The 16,595-nt window shown below is 45.9% G+C and overlaps 1 protein-coding gene across 1 annotated transcript; it reads right to left on the minus strand.

Moving 5' to 3' along the window:
* Positions 1-12,982: 12,982 nt before the first annotated feature.
* On the minus strand, positions 12,983-16,589 carry LOC111139859 (zinc finger protein 850-like). The gene is made up of 2 exons (XM_022492277.1): positions 16,235-16,589; positions 12,983-15,982 (listed from the first exon to the last, which is right to left on the minus strand). Exons 1-2 carry the CDS (start codon positions 16,558-16,560, stop codon positions 14,380-14,382), a joined length of 1,929 nt encoding a protein of 642 aa, XP_022347985.1. The 5' UTR covers positions 16,561-16,589; the 3' UTR covers positions 12,983-14,379.
* Between the last annotated feature and the right edge of the window lie 6 nt (positions 16,590-16,595).

Below are 16,595 nucleotides of genomic sequence, written 5' to 3' on the forward strand. Positions count from 1 at the left end.
CCGCGAGCAGGCGCCCCGCGCTCGGGCCTTCGGGGTCTGGGTGGGGGCCGGCGGGGAGGGACCGGGGGACGAGCGTTTACCTCAGCCGAGTCCCTGGGCGCGGCTGCCGCCATCGGGCCGGAGGGGAGCGGACACTCGGGCTCAACTGTGTGCGGCGAGGACGGCGCCTCCCTCAGCCTTTCAGATCAGTCACACACACACGCGACCCTCCGCAGCAGCCTACGAATAAACAGGTCCAACAGGCGGCAAAAACACCTACAGGTCTTGAGGCCTGAAGTTCCGCCCCCCAGCGGATGCACAGCCGTAGAATTGCCTTGTCCTGTTCCCTCATTGGCTCCTCGGTCTGTCCCCGTGGGCGGAGCTTCTTCTGGGTGGTGTGGGTCCTAAAGTTCTGGCGGTTGCCCTTAGGCGACCTTGAACCCTGGAATGTGTGTGCTTTGTTTACGTGGCATCCTGAGGGCTGGAGTAAAGAGCTGCTCCCACTCAGAGGAACGGCCCTTGCGACTTTAAAGGCCGAGAATAGCCCTCATTTCAGACTCTGTGACTCTCAGTTTACAAAGTAGAAAAGTGCTATTTTACATGCTCCTAATCCTTTTACTGAGATAATCTATCCTTTCTGTACGACAATTCAGAAATAAAGAGACCTTACAAAGCTACAAAAATGTTCCTGCTCCTCCAGTGTTTGCATCCTGAAGCATTAGAGTCAGTTTCCTATGTTTCAGTAGGATTGGCTGGGAACTGTAGATTAGTTCAGGTTAAACAACCAGATATTCAAGCCATCACACTGTAAAGGTCTGTTGGCTTTGTTCAGTGATTTGTGGGTTGGGCAGCATCCCATCTAGCAAGGAGAGGGCAGCTCCTAAGCGCTACAGAAAGGGAAAGTTTTCTAAAGATAGGACAAGACTACCACAAGCAGAAAAAAGGATTAGTTCAGGTGAGGTCACCTTACTGTGGAGACAGAATCTTATTAGGGGAATGCCTCAACTTTTGGGTGACAGGGCCCATCAATGCGGCAGATTACCTTTTTGGTGCTGAGTAGAAAATTCCTGACTGAGCAGTGGAATCTGAATTTCTGGAGGAGGTTGAAAGTGCAATGAGCTCAGGTATTATGCCCTGGTTTGGTGACATGGCCTAGCTAAGTGACACTGTTTGGGGCCCCTGGTTTCCTTTTTCACAGCTTAAACATCTTGGTGACATTAAAGGAGGAGGAGGGATGGTGAGCCACCCAGAATTATGGGGATAATGATGATGAGGCACATTTCTGGTTCCACACTCAACCTCTCTTGCTTGTATAGTGACTGTGTTGCATCTGTTGAGAAACATTTTTATCCATGTATTTCTTACTCCGTATTCTCAGGTATATTCATTTCCTTTTAAGAGTCTGACATTACCTCAAACACAGAGGTAATTACTTAACTGATGCTAGTTTTGGTACCAAAAGTGGTACAAAGTGTTTGGTACCACAACACTTCGCCATTTTCAGTTGGAGCATGTCTGCGAAGGGAGAATCTGAGTCCACTGCTCTCATCTTCTTGCTGGGAAGTAACTCTTCTTTCTTCAGGCACTGGCAGTACCGTTGCTGGAGGAGCTGTGAAAAAAATTGTGAAATACATATTTAGATGTTTAAAGACAGTGGCAGAAATAGATATGGGGAAACCCACATTCCATCTCCCTACACATCACTAAAGGCTAAAAAACAGTTACCAGTTCACAGACCTTTTAGGAGAAGGCTTAGCAAATCTGAGAAAAGATAGAATCAAACAGAGCATTCACCATTCTAGACCAATGTGCCTCACATAGTGAGGCTTTTATCTCCAAAACGTGATTTTTTTCATTCCTGAAAACACTGAACTATGCTACTGTCAACCCAAAAAATAAAGATCCTATTTTGTTTTGTTTTGTTTTGTTGTTTTTTACAAGCAAACTGAGTTAATTCTAGAATAACAGTGGAATTCCAACTCAGGATAAGCACACTATAGCAAACCAGGAACAATACAAAGAGACAAGAGGAAAGTCAGCTTTTATTAGGTCTTAGAAGATTGAGGAGGATAACTTTGAATAAAATGTCCTTGAAAAACCGGAGATTGAGTTTTGACAGTGTTTCATTGTCTGCATACCAAGGTTAGTGTGTCCTTGCTTCTGCAAGGAGGTATCAACCTTTCTTTTGTTAAAAGCAGGAGATTAAAATCCTCCCAGGAATGTATCCTCATTTGTCAAGATAAAAATTACCTCCCTTACTACTGCTGATTTTGCATGTCCTACCAGTGTGTACCCTGTGGTTCCTTAATCCATTTTCAATGAGTTGTCTCTTATGATTTCCACACTACTTTAGAGAGACTTAAAAGAGGACATTTAGGGTACCTAAAGAGTTAAAATGACAGGGAAATTGAAAATGTCATCTTTATTTACTGTTCTAACAAATATGCATTGGGGTTTTCAGGAACTTGGGTAGATGCATGGGAGAAATGCAGGCACAAGACAAGCAGTCCTAGGGATGCCTAAGTGTCTCAGTCGGTGAAGTGTCTACCTTCGGCTCAGGTCGTGATCCCAGGGTCCTGGGATCGAGCCCCACATTGGGCTCCCTGCTCAGCGAGGAGCCTGCTTCTCCCTCTCCCTCTGCCTCTTTTCCTGCTTGTGCATGTTGTCTCTCTCTGACAAATAAATAAAATCTTAAAAAAAAAAAAAAAAAGACAAGCAGTCCTGTGTTCCTGTGGCATTTATTATGTTTAAGGAAAACACAGGAAACAAAAGCAGAAATACTGAGTTAAACCGCATGGTAGGTTGTAACAGGAGCAATGGAACAAGGAGAGGTGAAATTGTGAAAAGGGGATTGGATGGAATAGGTAGTAAGGAAGCCCCACTTGGTAAAAGCACCACTAAGCAGGAATGGCTCCCGACAGTCTTAATTTGCATTAGTTCTGTTAAAGACAAAGTGAGCTTCCTTCAAATTTCCAAGAGCTTATTTCAGCAAACACATATCCAGTCAGGCAGCACTAAACCAAATTAGGGGAAAAGATTTGTCGACAAAAAAAAAAAAAAGGAAGTAAAGTGAACAAGTTATATGATTGAACTGCCTTATTTGGGAAAGCCTAGGTATCTGTTTGTGATTGGGTGAATCACTGTTTGTGATCTTGGTTCCATTTCCTACCCTTGAGACATTTAAAATAATTCGCTGGAGGTTAGGTTTCAGTTTGCCTGTGTAGGGGGTAGGGCATCAGAGTCACCTGCGTCTAATGTCCTGCTTGTTGATTTCAATAGGAAGCTGGAAAGGGAGGTGGAGGGTGGCTTCCTGTGGAGTCTTCCCCAGTGGAGACCCTGGCACTCCAGTCCTTTAAGGCTTCAGTCTGCTCGGCTCAGTACAGGGACCCTCTGCAGGTGTGCATTAGCAGCCTGGGCTCTTCCGCTCATCACAGGCTGTAGGTCCCCAACCGCCCTCTACTGGAGTCTGGTGGGAGGCCACCTGGCCTTCCCCGCCCCCGCCAAAAAAACCTCTTGTCAAGGCTTCATCTCTGCACTGCCCTCTCCATCAGCTGCACCCCAGCTCATTAGAAATGCTCATTCTCACTGCACGAGACAACCTACTGACTCAGGGACTCTAGGGGTGGCCGCAGAGTGAGTGTTTCAAGAAGACTTTGGCTGAGACAGACACACAGCACTGCATCTCCTTCCTCTGCATCCTGGGGACAGGCACCTAATACTCCTCCACTCACACTTACCTGCTCTACAGCAGCAGGAGCTCGTAACCTCAGAGGCAAAATTCCTCAGAACACATTAATTTCCTTCATTAAAAATGGGATGCCTAGGGGCGCCTGGGTGGCTCAGTGGGTTAAGCCTCTGCCTTCAGCTCAGGTCATGATCTCAGGGTCCTGGGGTCGAGCCCCGCATCAGGCTCTCTGCTGAACGGGTAGTCAGCTTCCCTCTCTCTCTGCCTGCCTCTCTGCCTACTTGTGATCTCTCTTTCTCTCTGTCAAATAAATAAATAAAATCTTTAAAAAAAAAAGGGATGCCTAGAATGTCGGTTTTCTGTTGTTTTTTAACAGATTACTACTCCTCTGTGGACACAGAAAATGAAAAGCCACTAATCACTCTGCTGTAGAGAATGAAGGAGAAGAGCAACAAAGTTCCTTACAACTTCCACCCCACTGACAAGTACTTGGGAAAGGCAGGACGACCTTATTCTAGGAACTCAACTCCCTCAAGGTAGTACTTTCCTAAAGGAAAAAGACACCTTAGCTTGACCTTAGCCAGAACTCCAGGATCCTGTAAGTCTTCTTTAACATATGAAAATCTCTTTGGAAACTTCCTTTAGTTCTACCCAGCACCCCCACCCCCCCGCAATGATTAGCAATCATTCTCTAAACAAATAGCCCACAGATACCCATCTGAAGGGTCTCATGACTAAGGTTTTAGTAGACAGTACTAAATGATATCCTCACAACAGCTATCCCTCAAGGTCCTGGAAACCTTGCTAACAAGATTCTAAGAGACTGGGGCGCCTGGGTGGCTCAGTGGGTTAAGCCGCTGCCTTCGGCTCAGGTCATGATCCCAGGGTCCTGGGATCGAGTCCCGCGTCGGGCTCTCTGCTCAGCAGGGAGCCTGCTTCCCTTCCTCTCTCTCTGCCTGCCTCTCTGCCTACTTGTGATCTCAGTCTATCAAATAAATAAATAAAATCTTTAAAAAAAAAAAAAGATTCTAAGAGACTAATGCTATCCCCAAACTTAAAAATATATGAGTTACCCCTCATAATCCCAGTGCAACTCTTTCTGACCACAGGTCCTGTTCTGTGCGTTAATAAACCACCTCTGTCTTCCAGAAGACATCTCAAGAATTCTTTCTTGACCACTTGATCCCTCACCCCAACATTTCTTTCTTCTTTTTTTTTTTTGAGATTTTATTTGACACAAAGAGAGAGCACAAGCAAGGGGAGCGGTAGACAGAGGGAGAAGCAGGCTCCCCACTGAGCAGGAGATGGATGTGGGGCTCCATCCCAGGGTCCTGACCCAAAGGCAAACCCTTAACTGACTGAGCCACTAAGGAGACCCTCACTCCAACATCTCACCCAACTCTATGTGATGCAGAAAAACTATTTTTTTTAAAAGATTTTATTTTATTTATTTGACACAGAGAGAGAGAGACAGCAAGAGAGGAAACACAAGAGCAGGAGAGGGAGAGGGAGCAGCAGAACCCGCGGAGCAGGGAGCCTGATGTGGGGCTCCATCCCAGGACTCTGGGATCATGACCTGAGCCGAAGGCAGACTAACTGAGCCACCCAGGCGCCCCAGAAAAATAATTATTTGCAGTACAATATCCCTTTTAGAATTTCTTTGGCACATGGAAGGGTTGCTCTGTGTGTGTGAGGGGCTCTTTGTTCAAATATGTGCCTATGTCACAAAAACCCAAGTTGGGTTGCACATAGCTCCAAATCCAATACTCAACAGACAACTACTGACTAGAACGGTGTATGAGCTTTAATCAGGAGACAGGCCACATGGAGAGAAGGCAGACCACTGTACAAAGGCCAACTCCAAAGTTGTTCTCCCCCCCCAGGGGTTTTTTTTTTTTTTTTTGGGGGGGGGGGTTATTTACTTATTTGAGAAAGAGAGAACACAAAGCTGGGGTAGAGGCAGAGGGAGAGAGAAAGAAGCAGGATCCCTGCTGATGGGGGACTCTATCTCAGGACCTGGGATCATGACCTGAGTTGAAGGCAGATGCTTCACTGACTGAGCCATCCTGGTGCCCCAGCCAGGGGTTTTTAGAGGAGTTTGGGGCAGTTAACTAGTAAAGGGTATACAGCCGTCCCTAACACTTCTCAACTACATGCAGACTCCATGATACTACCTATAGATGTCATCACAGTGCTGGGGGGCTGGTTCCTTCCTTAGTGCCTAGAGATTGTGCAAGAGGGTCTGTTCTGCTTTGTGGCATGCACAATGCTCAGCTCTTTCTATGAGAGAAAACATGACCTATAGATAAACGAGAAAGGTTAATCCATCATGTGGGCTAAGGATGCTTCTTTAACCTTAAGGTTACTAGGTTGGCCCAAGGGCCTGAGATGAGTTCACATATACATACTGTTTTCTTCAGACTAAAAGAGGACCTTGGCTGCCCCCATTTTGACTTCAAACTTTCTAGTTGGGTTCTTTCCAGCCTGTCTCTTGACAGACGGAAGACCCTGCTGGCAAGGCATCCCCTAATGGGAACAAAAACTATCCCCTAGAGCTCTAAGGATTGCCCTGAGCCAGCAAGTCCCCACCCATGATTGACTCCAGGAGTGATCTGACTTTCACTGCCTACCTGCATGTACCACCCACCTTTGGTTGATAATTTCCTTATATAAACCCGAAGCTACTTTGGTCACTTTGGAGTTAGTCTTTGAGAGGTGAGTCCAGGGGTCTTCTCTGCACTGGCCTCACTGAGAGAAATTCCTTCCCCGTTTCACCACCACCTCTCCCTCAGCCTTTGGACTTGGTCACGGGGAGAGGCCAAACCTAGTCTGTTTGAGACCCTCAGGGTAGTTGCTCTTGCACCCCTGTGCCCCGACAGTACAACAAAGTCATAATGAAAGGGACAGGTGGTGCCTGGTGGGGATATATAGACAGGGGGCTCCATGATCAGGTTCACAGAAATCCCAAAAATGTGGAGATGTAAGGAAACCAGAGAAAAGGGAACACTCCAGACCTCCCTGCCCTAGGTGCCTGAGGGGGATGATAGTCTCCTGTGATCCCAGAAAATAACCAGACCCTAAAAAGAAGTAAGCCACTAACGATGTTATCACTAGTCCTTAATCAGTGGTGCTGCCAGTAGAGAAGTCAAAAAGATTTAAGTTCCCTGGTTAGCTTTCTATAAAAGACCAACCCTAAAAGCCCTCAGCGGCAACCCAGTTGGGACCCCTCTCCTTCCTGAGAGATTTTTCCGTATTCTTGCTTAATAAACTTCTACTGCTTTACTCACTCTCCCTTTCCGGAGATTCATTCTTCAATTCCGTGAGACAAGAGCCTCCCTCTCGGGCTTCAATTATTTGTTGATCAACCTGCTCCTGAGGCTTTTTTCCCTTAAGATAATCATGGACAACCTAATCTGGGGAGTTTAGTCCAGACTTCTACACCCTGGCACCGCCAGGAGGCGCCAGAGTGGTCCTGCTGCCGCCAGAGGAATGGAGGACTCTCCTGCGGACCGGGCTGAGTCCCTGAGGGGCCTGCTGGCTCAAGAACCGTCAATGGTCCTGGGAAGGCACTGCCTTAAAGATCAGCGGTGGAAACTTAGGCTCCAGAGGAAGTACGGGAACTCAGCCCAGAGGGTCCTTCCTAAATCTTCTACCCAGGGTACCCCCTCCAGGCCTCTCCTCTGCCCCTGAGCCACCCTGCCCTCCTGCCTGGTATGGATGTCCTCAGGAGATCCCACCCGGATCTCCACACTCAGCCCCTTTCTCCCTGACTCCCCAAGATGACATCGCGCTCACAGGAGGGTCCGCAGAGGAAAAGGCCTCTGCAGTTCCCATACTAGCACTCGACCTGGGTACACTCTTCCTTGTGAGCCAAGATGTACCTCTCCTGGCTTTCCTTTTTCCTTTCCTTTTCGCTCCCCTCCCCTCCTCTTTCTTTCTTTCTTTTTTCTTTTCTTTCCCTCCTTCCCTCCCTCCCTCTCTTCCTTCTCTTTCTTTCCTTTCTCTCCCTCCCTTTTGCTCTATCCTCTCTCCCTTCTTTCCTCCCTCCCACCCTTTTACTCCTTCCTTTCCTCCTTTCTTTTAAAAAATAAAACTGCTAGTGGGGCACCTGGGTGGCTCAGTGGGTTGAGCCTCTGCCTTAGGCTCAGGTCATGATCTCAGGGTCCTAGGATCGAGCCCCGCATCAGGGTCTCTGCTCAGCGGGGAGCCTGCTTCCCCCTCTCTCTCTGTCTGCCTCTCTGCCTATTTGTGATCTCTGTCTGTCAAATAAATAAAATCTTTTTTAAAAATGCTAGTAAGTTAAATGAATTTCTTTTAAGCAATTGGCATTACAGCCCACGCATTAAGGGCAGCCTTAAAGAGATTTACACCGGATGTCTCCCCTTCCTCCACTCTCTTGCATAGCTGGCAAAAGTCAGTGCCAAACTTCTAGAGTCCCAGAATTAGCACATGTTGGGTGACATGGTCCCCTACTGTAGCCACTTAAGCTCTAGGTGAGAGGAGCTGAGACTGGTCAGAGCCCAGGTGGCAGCTTCAGGTTGAACCATGAAACGACATTCCTGTGCATCCCCCAGCCTGCAGCTACAAAGGATCTGACACGCAAGCCCTTGGGTGGAGGGTGAAAGTGGATCAGAACAGGCAGAATGTCAAGGCCATAGTTCAAACAAAAGACTGAAGTCACCACCTGGAGGTAACAAGCAAAAGCTGCACCAACACTGACCCCAGATCTATTCTGAGACAGGCCCCAACCCACCTGGCTCCCAGCTCTTCCAGGATAGGGGGAAGCTGGAAATGACGCCAGCGCCCACCCCCGCCCCAGGCCCAGGAGTCTTCCCCTGAAAAGCTGTCTGGAAACACAGTCCCAGGCTGTGGTGAGATGCACAGAATGTAGACTTCTTGGGGACCAGCAGCCAACTATTACAGAAAGAGAAGGAGGGCGCCTGGGTGGCTCAGTTGTTAAGTGTCTGCCTTCAGCTCAGATCATGATTACAGGGTCTTGGTATCAAGCCCTACAGCCGGATCTCTGCTCAGCAGAGAGCCTGCCTCTCCTTCTCCCTCTGCTGCTCCCCCTACTTGTGCTGTCAAATAAATAAAATCTTAAAAAAAAAAATAAAGAGAAGGAAATGAATCATTTGGTTGGTGCACCAGGGTGAGAAGTTCTTTCAGTCTACTGGGTGGGATGGGAGGAAGCAACTCTGAACCAGGTGGGTGTGCCTGGCAACGTTGTCATTACTAGGTTGAGAACCAGCCAGATTTTCAGTCATGGATCAGGCTGTTTAAGGAAGTCCCTCCCCTCTGACCTGTCAGGATTAAAGTCTCCTGCCTATGAGCTCCTGCAGACCTCCAGTCAGCTCCCACCCCCCACAGTGAGCAGTTTTCCACCAAACACCCAAATACAGTTATTCAGCACCTTTTTCTGAGAATATCCCACTCTCACAATGGGAGAATTTATACTCTGGAAAGTGCCAAAAACTACAAAGTGGGGATGAAGTTTTGTTTTCCTGATTGGCTGCACTTAAGAAGAAAATGATGACAGAAGTAAGAATGCACCCTAGACTTAAATCCATAAGGTATTTTGGGCCATGACATTGTGGACACAAAAAAATCTGAGGATGGCACAAAACAGACACATACATCAATGGAACAGAATAGAGAGCCCAGCAATGGACTCTCAACTCTAGGTCAAGAAATGGGCAGAGAACAGGAACAGACATTTCAGCAAAGAAGACATCCAGATGGCCAACAGACACATGAGAAAGTGCTCCACATCACTTGGCATCAGGGAAATACAAATCAAAACCACAATGAGATACCACCTCACACCAGTCAGAATGGCTAAAATTAACAAGTCAGGAAATGACAGATGTTGGCGAGGATGTGGAGAAAGGGGAGCCTCCTACACTGTTGATGGAATGCAAGCTGGTGCGGCCACTCTGGAAAACAGCATGGAGGTTCCTCAAAAAGTTGAAAATAGAGCTGCCATACGACCCAGCAATCACACTACTGGGTGTTTACCCTGAAGATACAAATGTAGTGATCCGAAGGGGCATGTGCACCCAAATGTTTATAGCAGCAATGTCCACAATAGCCAAACTATGGAGAGAGCCTAGATGTCCATCAACAGATGAACAGATAAAGAAGATGTGGTCTATATACACAATGAATACTATGCAGCCATCCAAAAAAAACAAAAACAAAATCTTGGCATTTGCAACAAAGTGGATGGAACTAGAGGGTATTATGCTGAGTGAAATAAGTCAGTCAGAGAAATACAATTCCATGTGATCTCCCTGATGTAAGGAATTTGAGAGGCAGGGCGGGGGGGTTGTGGAGGAAAGGGAGAGAAAAAATGAAACAAAATGGGACTGGAGAGGGAGACAAACCCCAAGAGACTCTTAATCTCAGGAAACAAATTGAGGGTTGCTGAGGGGAGGGGGGGATGAGGGGGCTGGGTGATGGACATTGGGGAGGGTATGTGCTATGGTGAGTGCTGTGAATTGTGTAAGCCTGATGATTCACAGACCTGTACTCCTGAAGCAAATAATACATTCTGTTAATAAAAAAAAAACAACTAAGATTCCATATGAAAAAAAAAATTTGAGGAAAAATACTGAATACCCTTCCAGTATAACTCTGACTCCACAGACAAAAATGTCACACCATGTGTGAATGAGGAAGATTCCATCATATACCTTCGTTGCATGCATGTCTTATTTGAAATTGAAAAAGGAACTAGTCATGGGACATCTGGGTGGCTCAGGGGGTTAAGCCTCTGCTTTTGGCTCTGGTGGTGATCTCAGGGTCCTGGGATAGAGTCCCCCATCAGGCTCTCTGCTCAGCAGGGAGCCTGCTTCCTCCTTTCTCTCTCTTTTTGCCTGCCTCTGCCTATTTGTGATCTCTGTCAAGTAAATAAATAAAATCTTTTTTTTTAAAAGATTTTATTTACTTATTTGACACACACACAGAGAAATCACAAGTAGGCAGAGAGGCAGGCAGAGAGAGAGGGGGAAGCAGGCTCTCTGTTGAGCAGAGAGCCCCATGCAGGACTCGATCTCAGGAATCTGAGATCATGACCTGAGCCACCCAGGTGCCCCGTAAATAAATAAAATCTTAAAAAAAAAAAAAAAAAAAAAGAAAAGGGTACTAGTCATAACTCACTTCAAAGAAAATGGGCAGGGGTACCTGGGTGGCTCAGTGGTTAAAGCCTCTGCCTTCGGCTCAGGTCATGATCTCAGGGTCCTGGGATTGAGTCCCACTTCGGGCTCTCTGTTCAGCAGGGAGCCTGCCTCCTCCTCCTCTCTCTGCCTGCCTCTCTGCCTACTTGTGATCTGTCAAATAAATTTTAAAAAAATCTTAAAAAAAAAAAAGAAATGGGCAAATGATATGAACAGAAATTGTATGACAGAAGACATACAGGTGGTAAATAAACACATGAAAAAAAAAATGCTGAAAGGCAGAAATCCCTAGGAACTGCAGTTACAACACAGCACCGCACACGTGTTAAAAGGGCTGACATGAAAGACTGATCCGAGTACGTACTGTCAGGGTCAGAAGAAACTGCACCTCTCACATATGCGGGGTGGGAATGCGACGGTGAACAGTTTAGATTCCATTTTGGCCCTTGGCCCTTTCAGGGAATTGTTAACACTCACCTACCTGTGACTTAGCCAATGCACATTGAGTTTTGACAGAAGAGAAATGAAACCTCTATCCGCGTAAGGAACCATAATGAAAATATATAGAGGGATTTGTTTGTGTAAGTGAAACACTGGAAGTAACCCAAGTGCTCCCAACAGATGAAGAGATCGATAGTGTATATATCCAGAAAAGAAAACAGTACTGTTGACTGAAAGGGACACATATGTAAAATGACCTCAGAGCCAAATAACCAAAGTAAAAACGTGAGAGGGTGTCTGGGTGGTTCAGTCAGTTAAGCCTCTGCTTTCAGCTCAGATTGTGAGCTCAGGGTCCTGGGATAAAGGCCTGCATCAGGCTCCCTACTGGCGAGCCTGCTTCTCCCTCTGCCCCTCCCCCAGCTCATGCTAATAAGCAAAAAAAAAAATTTTTTTAAAAGATTTTATTTATTTATTTGACAGACAGAGATCACAAGTAGGTATAGGGGCAGGCAGAGAGAGAGAGAGAGAGGAGGAAGCAGGCTCCCTGCTGAGCAGAGAGCCCGATTCAGGGCTTGATCCCAGGAGCCTGAGATCATGACCTGAGCTGAAGGCAGAGGCTTAACCCACTGAGCCACCCAGGCACCCTAACAAGCAAAATCTTAAAAGGATGGAAATCCAGCTTGAGGAGGAATGGTTTATCTATTTTTAAGATTTTATTTATCCATTGTCAGAGAAACAGAGAGAGAGAGAGCGCAAGCAAAGCACGGGGAGCTGCAGACAGAAGCAGGGTTCCCGCTGAACAAGAAGCCCAATGCAGAGCTTGATCTCAGGACCCTGGGATCATGACCTAAACCCAAGGCAGATGCTTAACCCACTGAGCCACCCACGCAACCCAAGGAATGGTTTATTGAAGGCCTTGGGGACAGAAGCAAGACTGGGGCAACCTTAGCAGAAGTAGGACTCCACACCACCTCCACCAGTAAGACTTGCTTTTATAACCCTGGAGGCTGGGGTGTACATGAGAGACAACTAGGGAGGAAGATGATTCAGAACATGTGTCTGCCATAGCTATACAAGACACTAAGAAGAATGCTGCCTAAGCAGGGTCACAAAGTTACACCCCTGGACTCTGAAATCTCCCGTTTTTGTCATTTTCTGGCCTAAACCACAGTGGCCTTGACATGTAAGCCACCACAGAGGACAAAAGAATTCAGAGACCTTTGGATTATTTTGACAACGTGTATCTGAAAGTGGAGAATTTCTGTGCACACTGATCCTTCCCAGCCAGTCACTGAAACATCTGAGGGCACACTTTTTTAAGAGATACACACCACTTAGGTGGCTGATGTCTCCTCTACTCCCTAGTTACCCAATCATCTAGATTACCAATTACAGTCCCCCTGCCCCTGTGGAGTTCCAAGTGGAAACTGCACAGCCGGTCACAAGGCTCCTGTGAAAGATGTGGGTAGAGATTCCACTCAACAGTGCCCGGCAGCCTGGGCTATCAGCTGTGGACAAGCAAAATATTCTTGTTTCCACAAGCACTGGAGAAGGTCTCAAGTGCTCCCTCTTCAAGGTGACCTCTGGGCACACAAAGCTTCCTGGCACCCAGACCACAAAACCCAGATGTGGATCCGAGGAGGCTGTTATTAACTAGAACTGATGTAACACACCACCACACTCTGGGTGACCAGACAACAGAAATTTATTTCACCCCAATCTGGAGTCTTGAAATTGAACATAAGGTGTCAGCCGGGTTAGTTTCTTCTGAGGCCTCTCTCCTTGGCTTGCAGACGGGAATGCCATCTTCACAGTCACCCGAGTGTGCTTGTACCCTCATCTCCTCTTCTTACGACACCAGCCATACCGCATGAGTCCATCCTAATAACCCACTTCAACTTCATGAGGTCTTTGAAGACGCTATGTCTAACTATCGTCACATCGTGAGGTTGGGGGGGGTTATAACTTCAAAATGCGAATTGTGAGTGCACATTCAGCCCATCAGATAGGTTTTAGAGTTAATACAAATTAAGGCCCGGGCTGGAGAATAGTAATGTTGTATGCAGGTAGGTAGTATCCATTCTGGGACACAATTAACATGGAATGCAATGAAATCTGTTCAATCCTACATGTGGGGAGCCCAATTCTGATTTCAAACCACTCCTTAGAGTGAACACAACACCTAAGATTACAGGTAATTAAATAAAAAAGACATATTAATGCATAAACATTTCCTCTGGAAATGCAGATTGGAAATTGATTGGAAATGCAATTGAAATTGCAGCTTGGAAGCTGCAAAGATTTATCAGAAGCATTAAAAGACCAACAAGTCCCTACGAGATTTAGTCTTCCTGTGCAACTAACTGCCCAAAACATAGATCAGGTACTGATGGTCAACACTGGGTTACATGCATGACCAAAATTAGAAGGAAATGAAGAGACCCAATTACCTGTAATTTCCATCAGCAAAAGACAAAGGACGGCAGCACTGTTAAGCATGTTGGGTGGTGACTGATCTACATTATTGGGACCATCCAGGTGGCAGAGATGAAATGACTTCTGCCATGCAATCTGGCAGTGACTTCTAGCATTAACTTCAGACACATCAGAACGCAATATACACCTTCTGAATTTTTTGCCAAAAGGCTGAACTTATGCAAAGTCACTCCACTGTAGAGATTCAGGTGAACAAAGTTCAATTCAGGAAGGTGGCTTCCTCAAAAAGGTTCTTCTCCAGAGTAAATATTCTAAGAAGGAAATGTTACCTTTTATGCTATTTTTAACTCTTTCTGCAGTGTGAAATCTCAAGTGTGGAATGAATACAGATAACCGGCTAAAGGAATTGTGTCATTCACCTACTCATGAAGCCTTGCTCCAGGGCTAATTCAGATTTTCATGAAACGTTATCTTTGAATTATCTCCCAAGATATCACATGCTAAACCTACTGCATTAGAGGTTAGGGGTTGAACATACCAGTTTTTGTGAACATAAACATTCAGTTCATAATATTGCCCATAAGGACTCTATTTCTTGTGTACTTCCTCGGGTTGAAGGAGACTAAAGATTTAACAAAAAGATTCCCCACAACACCAGCACCCCTAAGGCCTGTTGCTACTGTGAACTCTGTGATGATGACTAAGAGCACCCTGACTCATAAAAGATTTCCCACATTCGCTGCAAGCAAAAGACTTTTCTCCTATATGAATTCTCTGGTGTTTTATGAATGTCGACTTACACTTCCAAGATTTCCCACATTCACTACACTTATAAGGCTTTTCACCTGAGTGAACCCTTATGTGTACATTGAGGCTATTTCTTCTGACAAAGGACTTGCCACATTCACTGCACTCATAAGGCCTTTCCCGAGAGTGAACTCTCTGGTGAGAACGGAGGACAGAACGAGCAGTGAAAGACTTCCCACACTGACTGCACTCATAGGGCCTTTCTCCAGTGTGAAGTCTCTGGTGATCACGGAGGACAGAACTAGAGGTAAAAGATTTCCCACATTCATTACAATCATAGGGACTTATTCCAAGGTGACTCTGACGATGATACCGGAGGGCACAGCTATGACTAAAAGATTTCCCACATTCACTGCACAGATAAGGTTTTTCTCCCGTGTGAATTCTCTGGTGTTGAATGAACGTTGACTTATAGTTCAAAGATTTCCCACATTCATTACATGTATAGGGTCTTTCACCTGAGTGAACCTTGATGTGAACATTGAGGCTATTTCTGTGGAGAAAGAACTTGCCACACTCATGGCACTCATAAGGCCTTTCTCCAGTGTGCACTCTTTGGTGAGAACGGAGGGCAGAACTAGAGGTAAAAGATTTTCCACATTCACTGCACTCATAAGGCCTTTCTCCTGTGTGTATTCTCTGGTGAGAACGAAGGACAGAAGTAGCTGAAAAAGATTTCCCACATTCACTGCACTCATAAGGCCTTTCTCCTGTGTGAATTCTCTGGTGTTGAATGAATGTTGACTTACACTTCAATGATTTCCCACATTCATTACACTTATAAGGCTTTTCACCTGAGTGAACTTTTAGGTGCACGCTCAGGCTATTTCTTCGGACAAAGGTCTTGCCACATTCAGTGCACTTATAAGGTCTTTCTCCAGTGTGGACTCTGTGGTGATAATGAAGGGCAGAACTTGTGGTAAAAGTTTTCCCACATTCACTGCACTCATAAGGCCTTTCTCCAGTATGAAGTCTCTGGTGATCACGGAGGACAGAACTAGTGGTAAAAGTTTTCCCACAGTCACTGCATTCGTAAGGCCTTTCTCCAGTGTGAACTCTCTGGTGAGAATGAAGCACAGAACTAGTGATGAAAGATTTCCCGCATTCACTGCAAGTATAAGGCCTCTCTCCTGTGTGAATTCTCTGGTGTTTAATCAATGATGACTTACACTTCAAAGATTTCCCACATTCATTACACTTATAAGGCCTTTCACCTGAGTGAACCTTTTTGTGTACTTTGAGGATATTTCTTCGGACAAAGGACTTGCCACATTCTGTGCACTGATAAGGTCTCTCTCCTGTGTGAATTCTCTGATGATACCGTAGGTCAGTCCTAGAGATAAAAGATTTCCCACATTCACTGCAAGCATAAGGCCTTTCTCCTGTGTGAATTCTCTGGTGTTTAATGAAGGTTGACTTAAACTTAAATGATTTCCCACATTCATTACAATTATAAGGTCTTTCCCCTGAATGAACCTTTATGTGTACATTCAGAGTATTTCTTCGTAGAAAGGACTTGCCACATTCACTGCACTCATAAGGCCTTTCTCCTGTGTGAATTCTCTGGTGTTTAATGAATGCTGACTTACACTTCAACGATTTCCCACATTCATTACATTTGAAAGGCCTTTCACCTGAATGAACCTTTATGTGTACACTGAGGCTATTTCTTTGGAGAAAGGACTGGCCACGTTCACTGCACTCATAAGGCCTTTCTCCAATGTGAAGTCTCTGGTGGTAATGGAGGACCGAACTACTGGTAAAACATTTCCCACAATGACTGCACTCATACTGTCTTTCCCCCGTGTGAGATCTCTGATGATATGAGAGAGCAGACATAGACGGAAAAGATTTTGCACAGCAACGACACTTATATAACCGTTCTCCAGACTGAACCCTATGACTAATCAACAATGAGCTCCCACTAAGGGATTCTGCACACTCGCTACAAACATAACTCTTTCCTCCACTGTGCCATCTCTGGATATGAAGGGGGACGGATTTGCCACCTAAGGATTTCCCACATTTGCTGCACATGTACTGCCTGGACCCACCCTGAGTCTTCACATGTT

The sequence above is a fragment of the Enhydra lutris genome, unplaced genomic scaffold, assembly GCF_002288905.1.
Source record: "Enhydra lutris kenyoni isolate GAN:26980312 unplaced genomic scaffold, ASM228890v2 scaffoldscaffold122, whole genome shotgun sequence".
Classification (NCBI taxonomy): Eukaryota; Metazoa; Chordata; class Mammalia; order Carnivora; family Mustelidae; genus Enhydra; species Enhydra lutris.

Excerpts from the sequence above, each read along its gene's own strand:
- LOC111139859 (XM_022492277.1), bottom strand. The coding sequence starts at position 16,560 with ATGTGCAGCAAATGTGGGAAATCCTTAGGTGGCAAATCCGTCCCCCTT. Across the intron at positions 15,983-16,234 it reads AGACTTCACATTGGAGAAAG|ACCTTATAATTGTAATGAAT; the intron begins GCCTTATGAGTG and ends TTCAGGGGAAAG.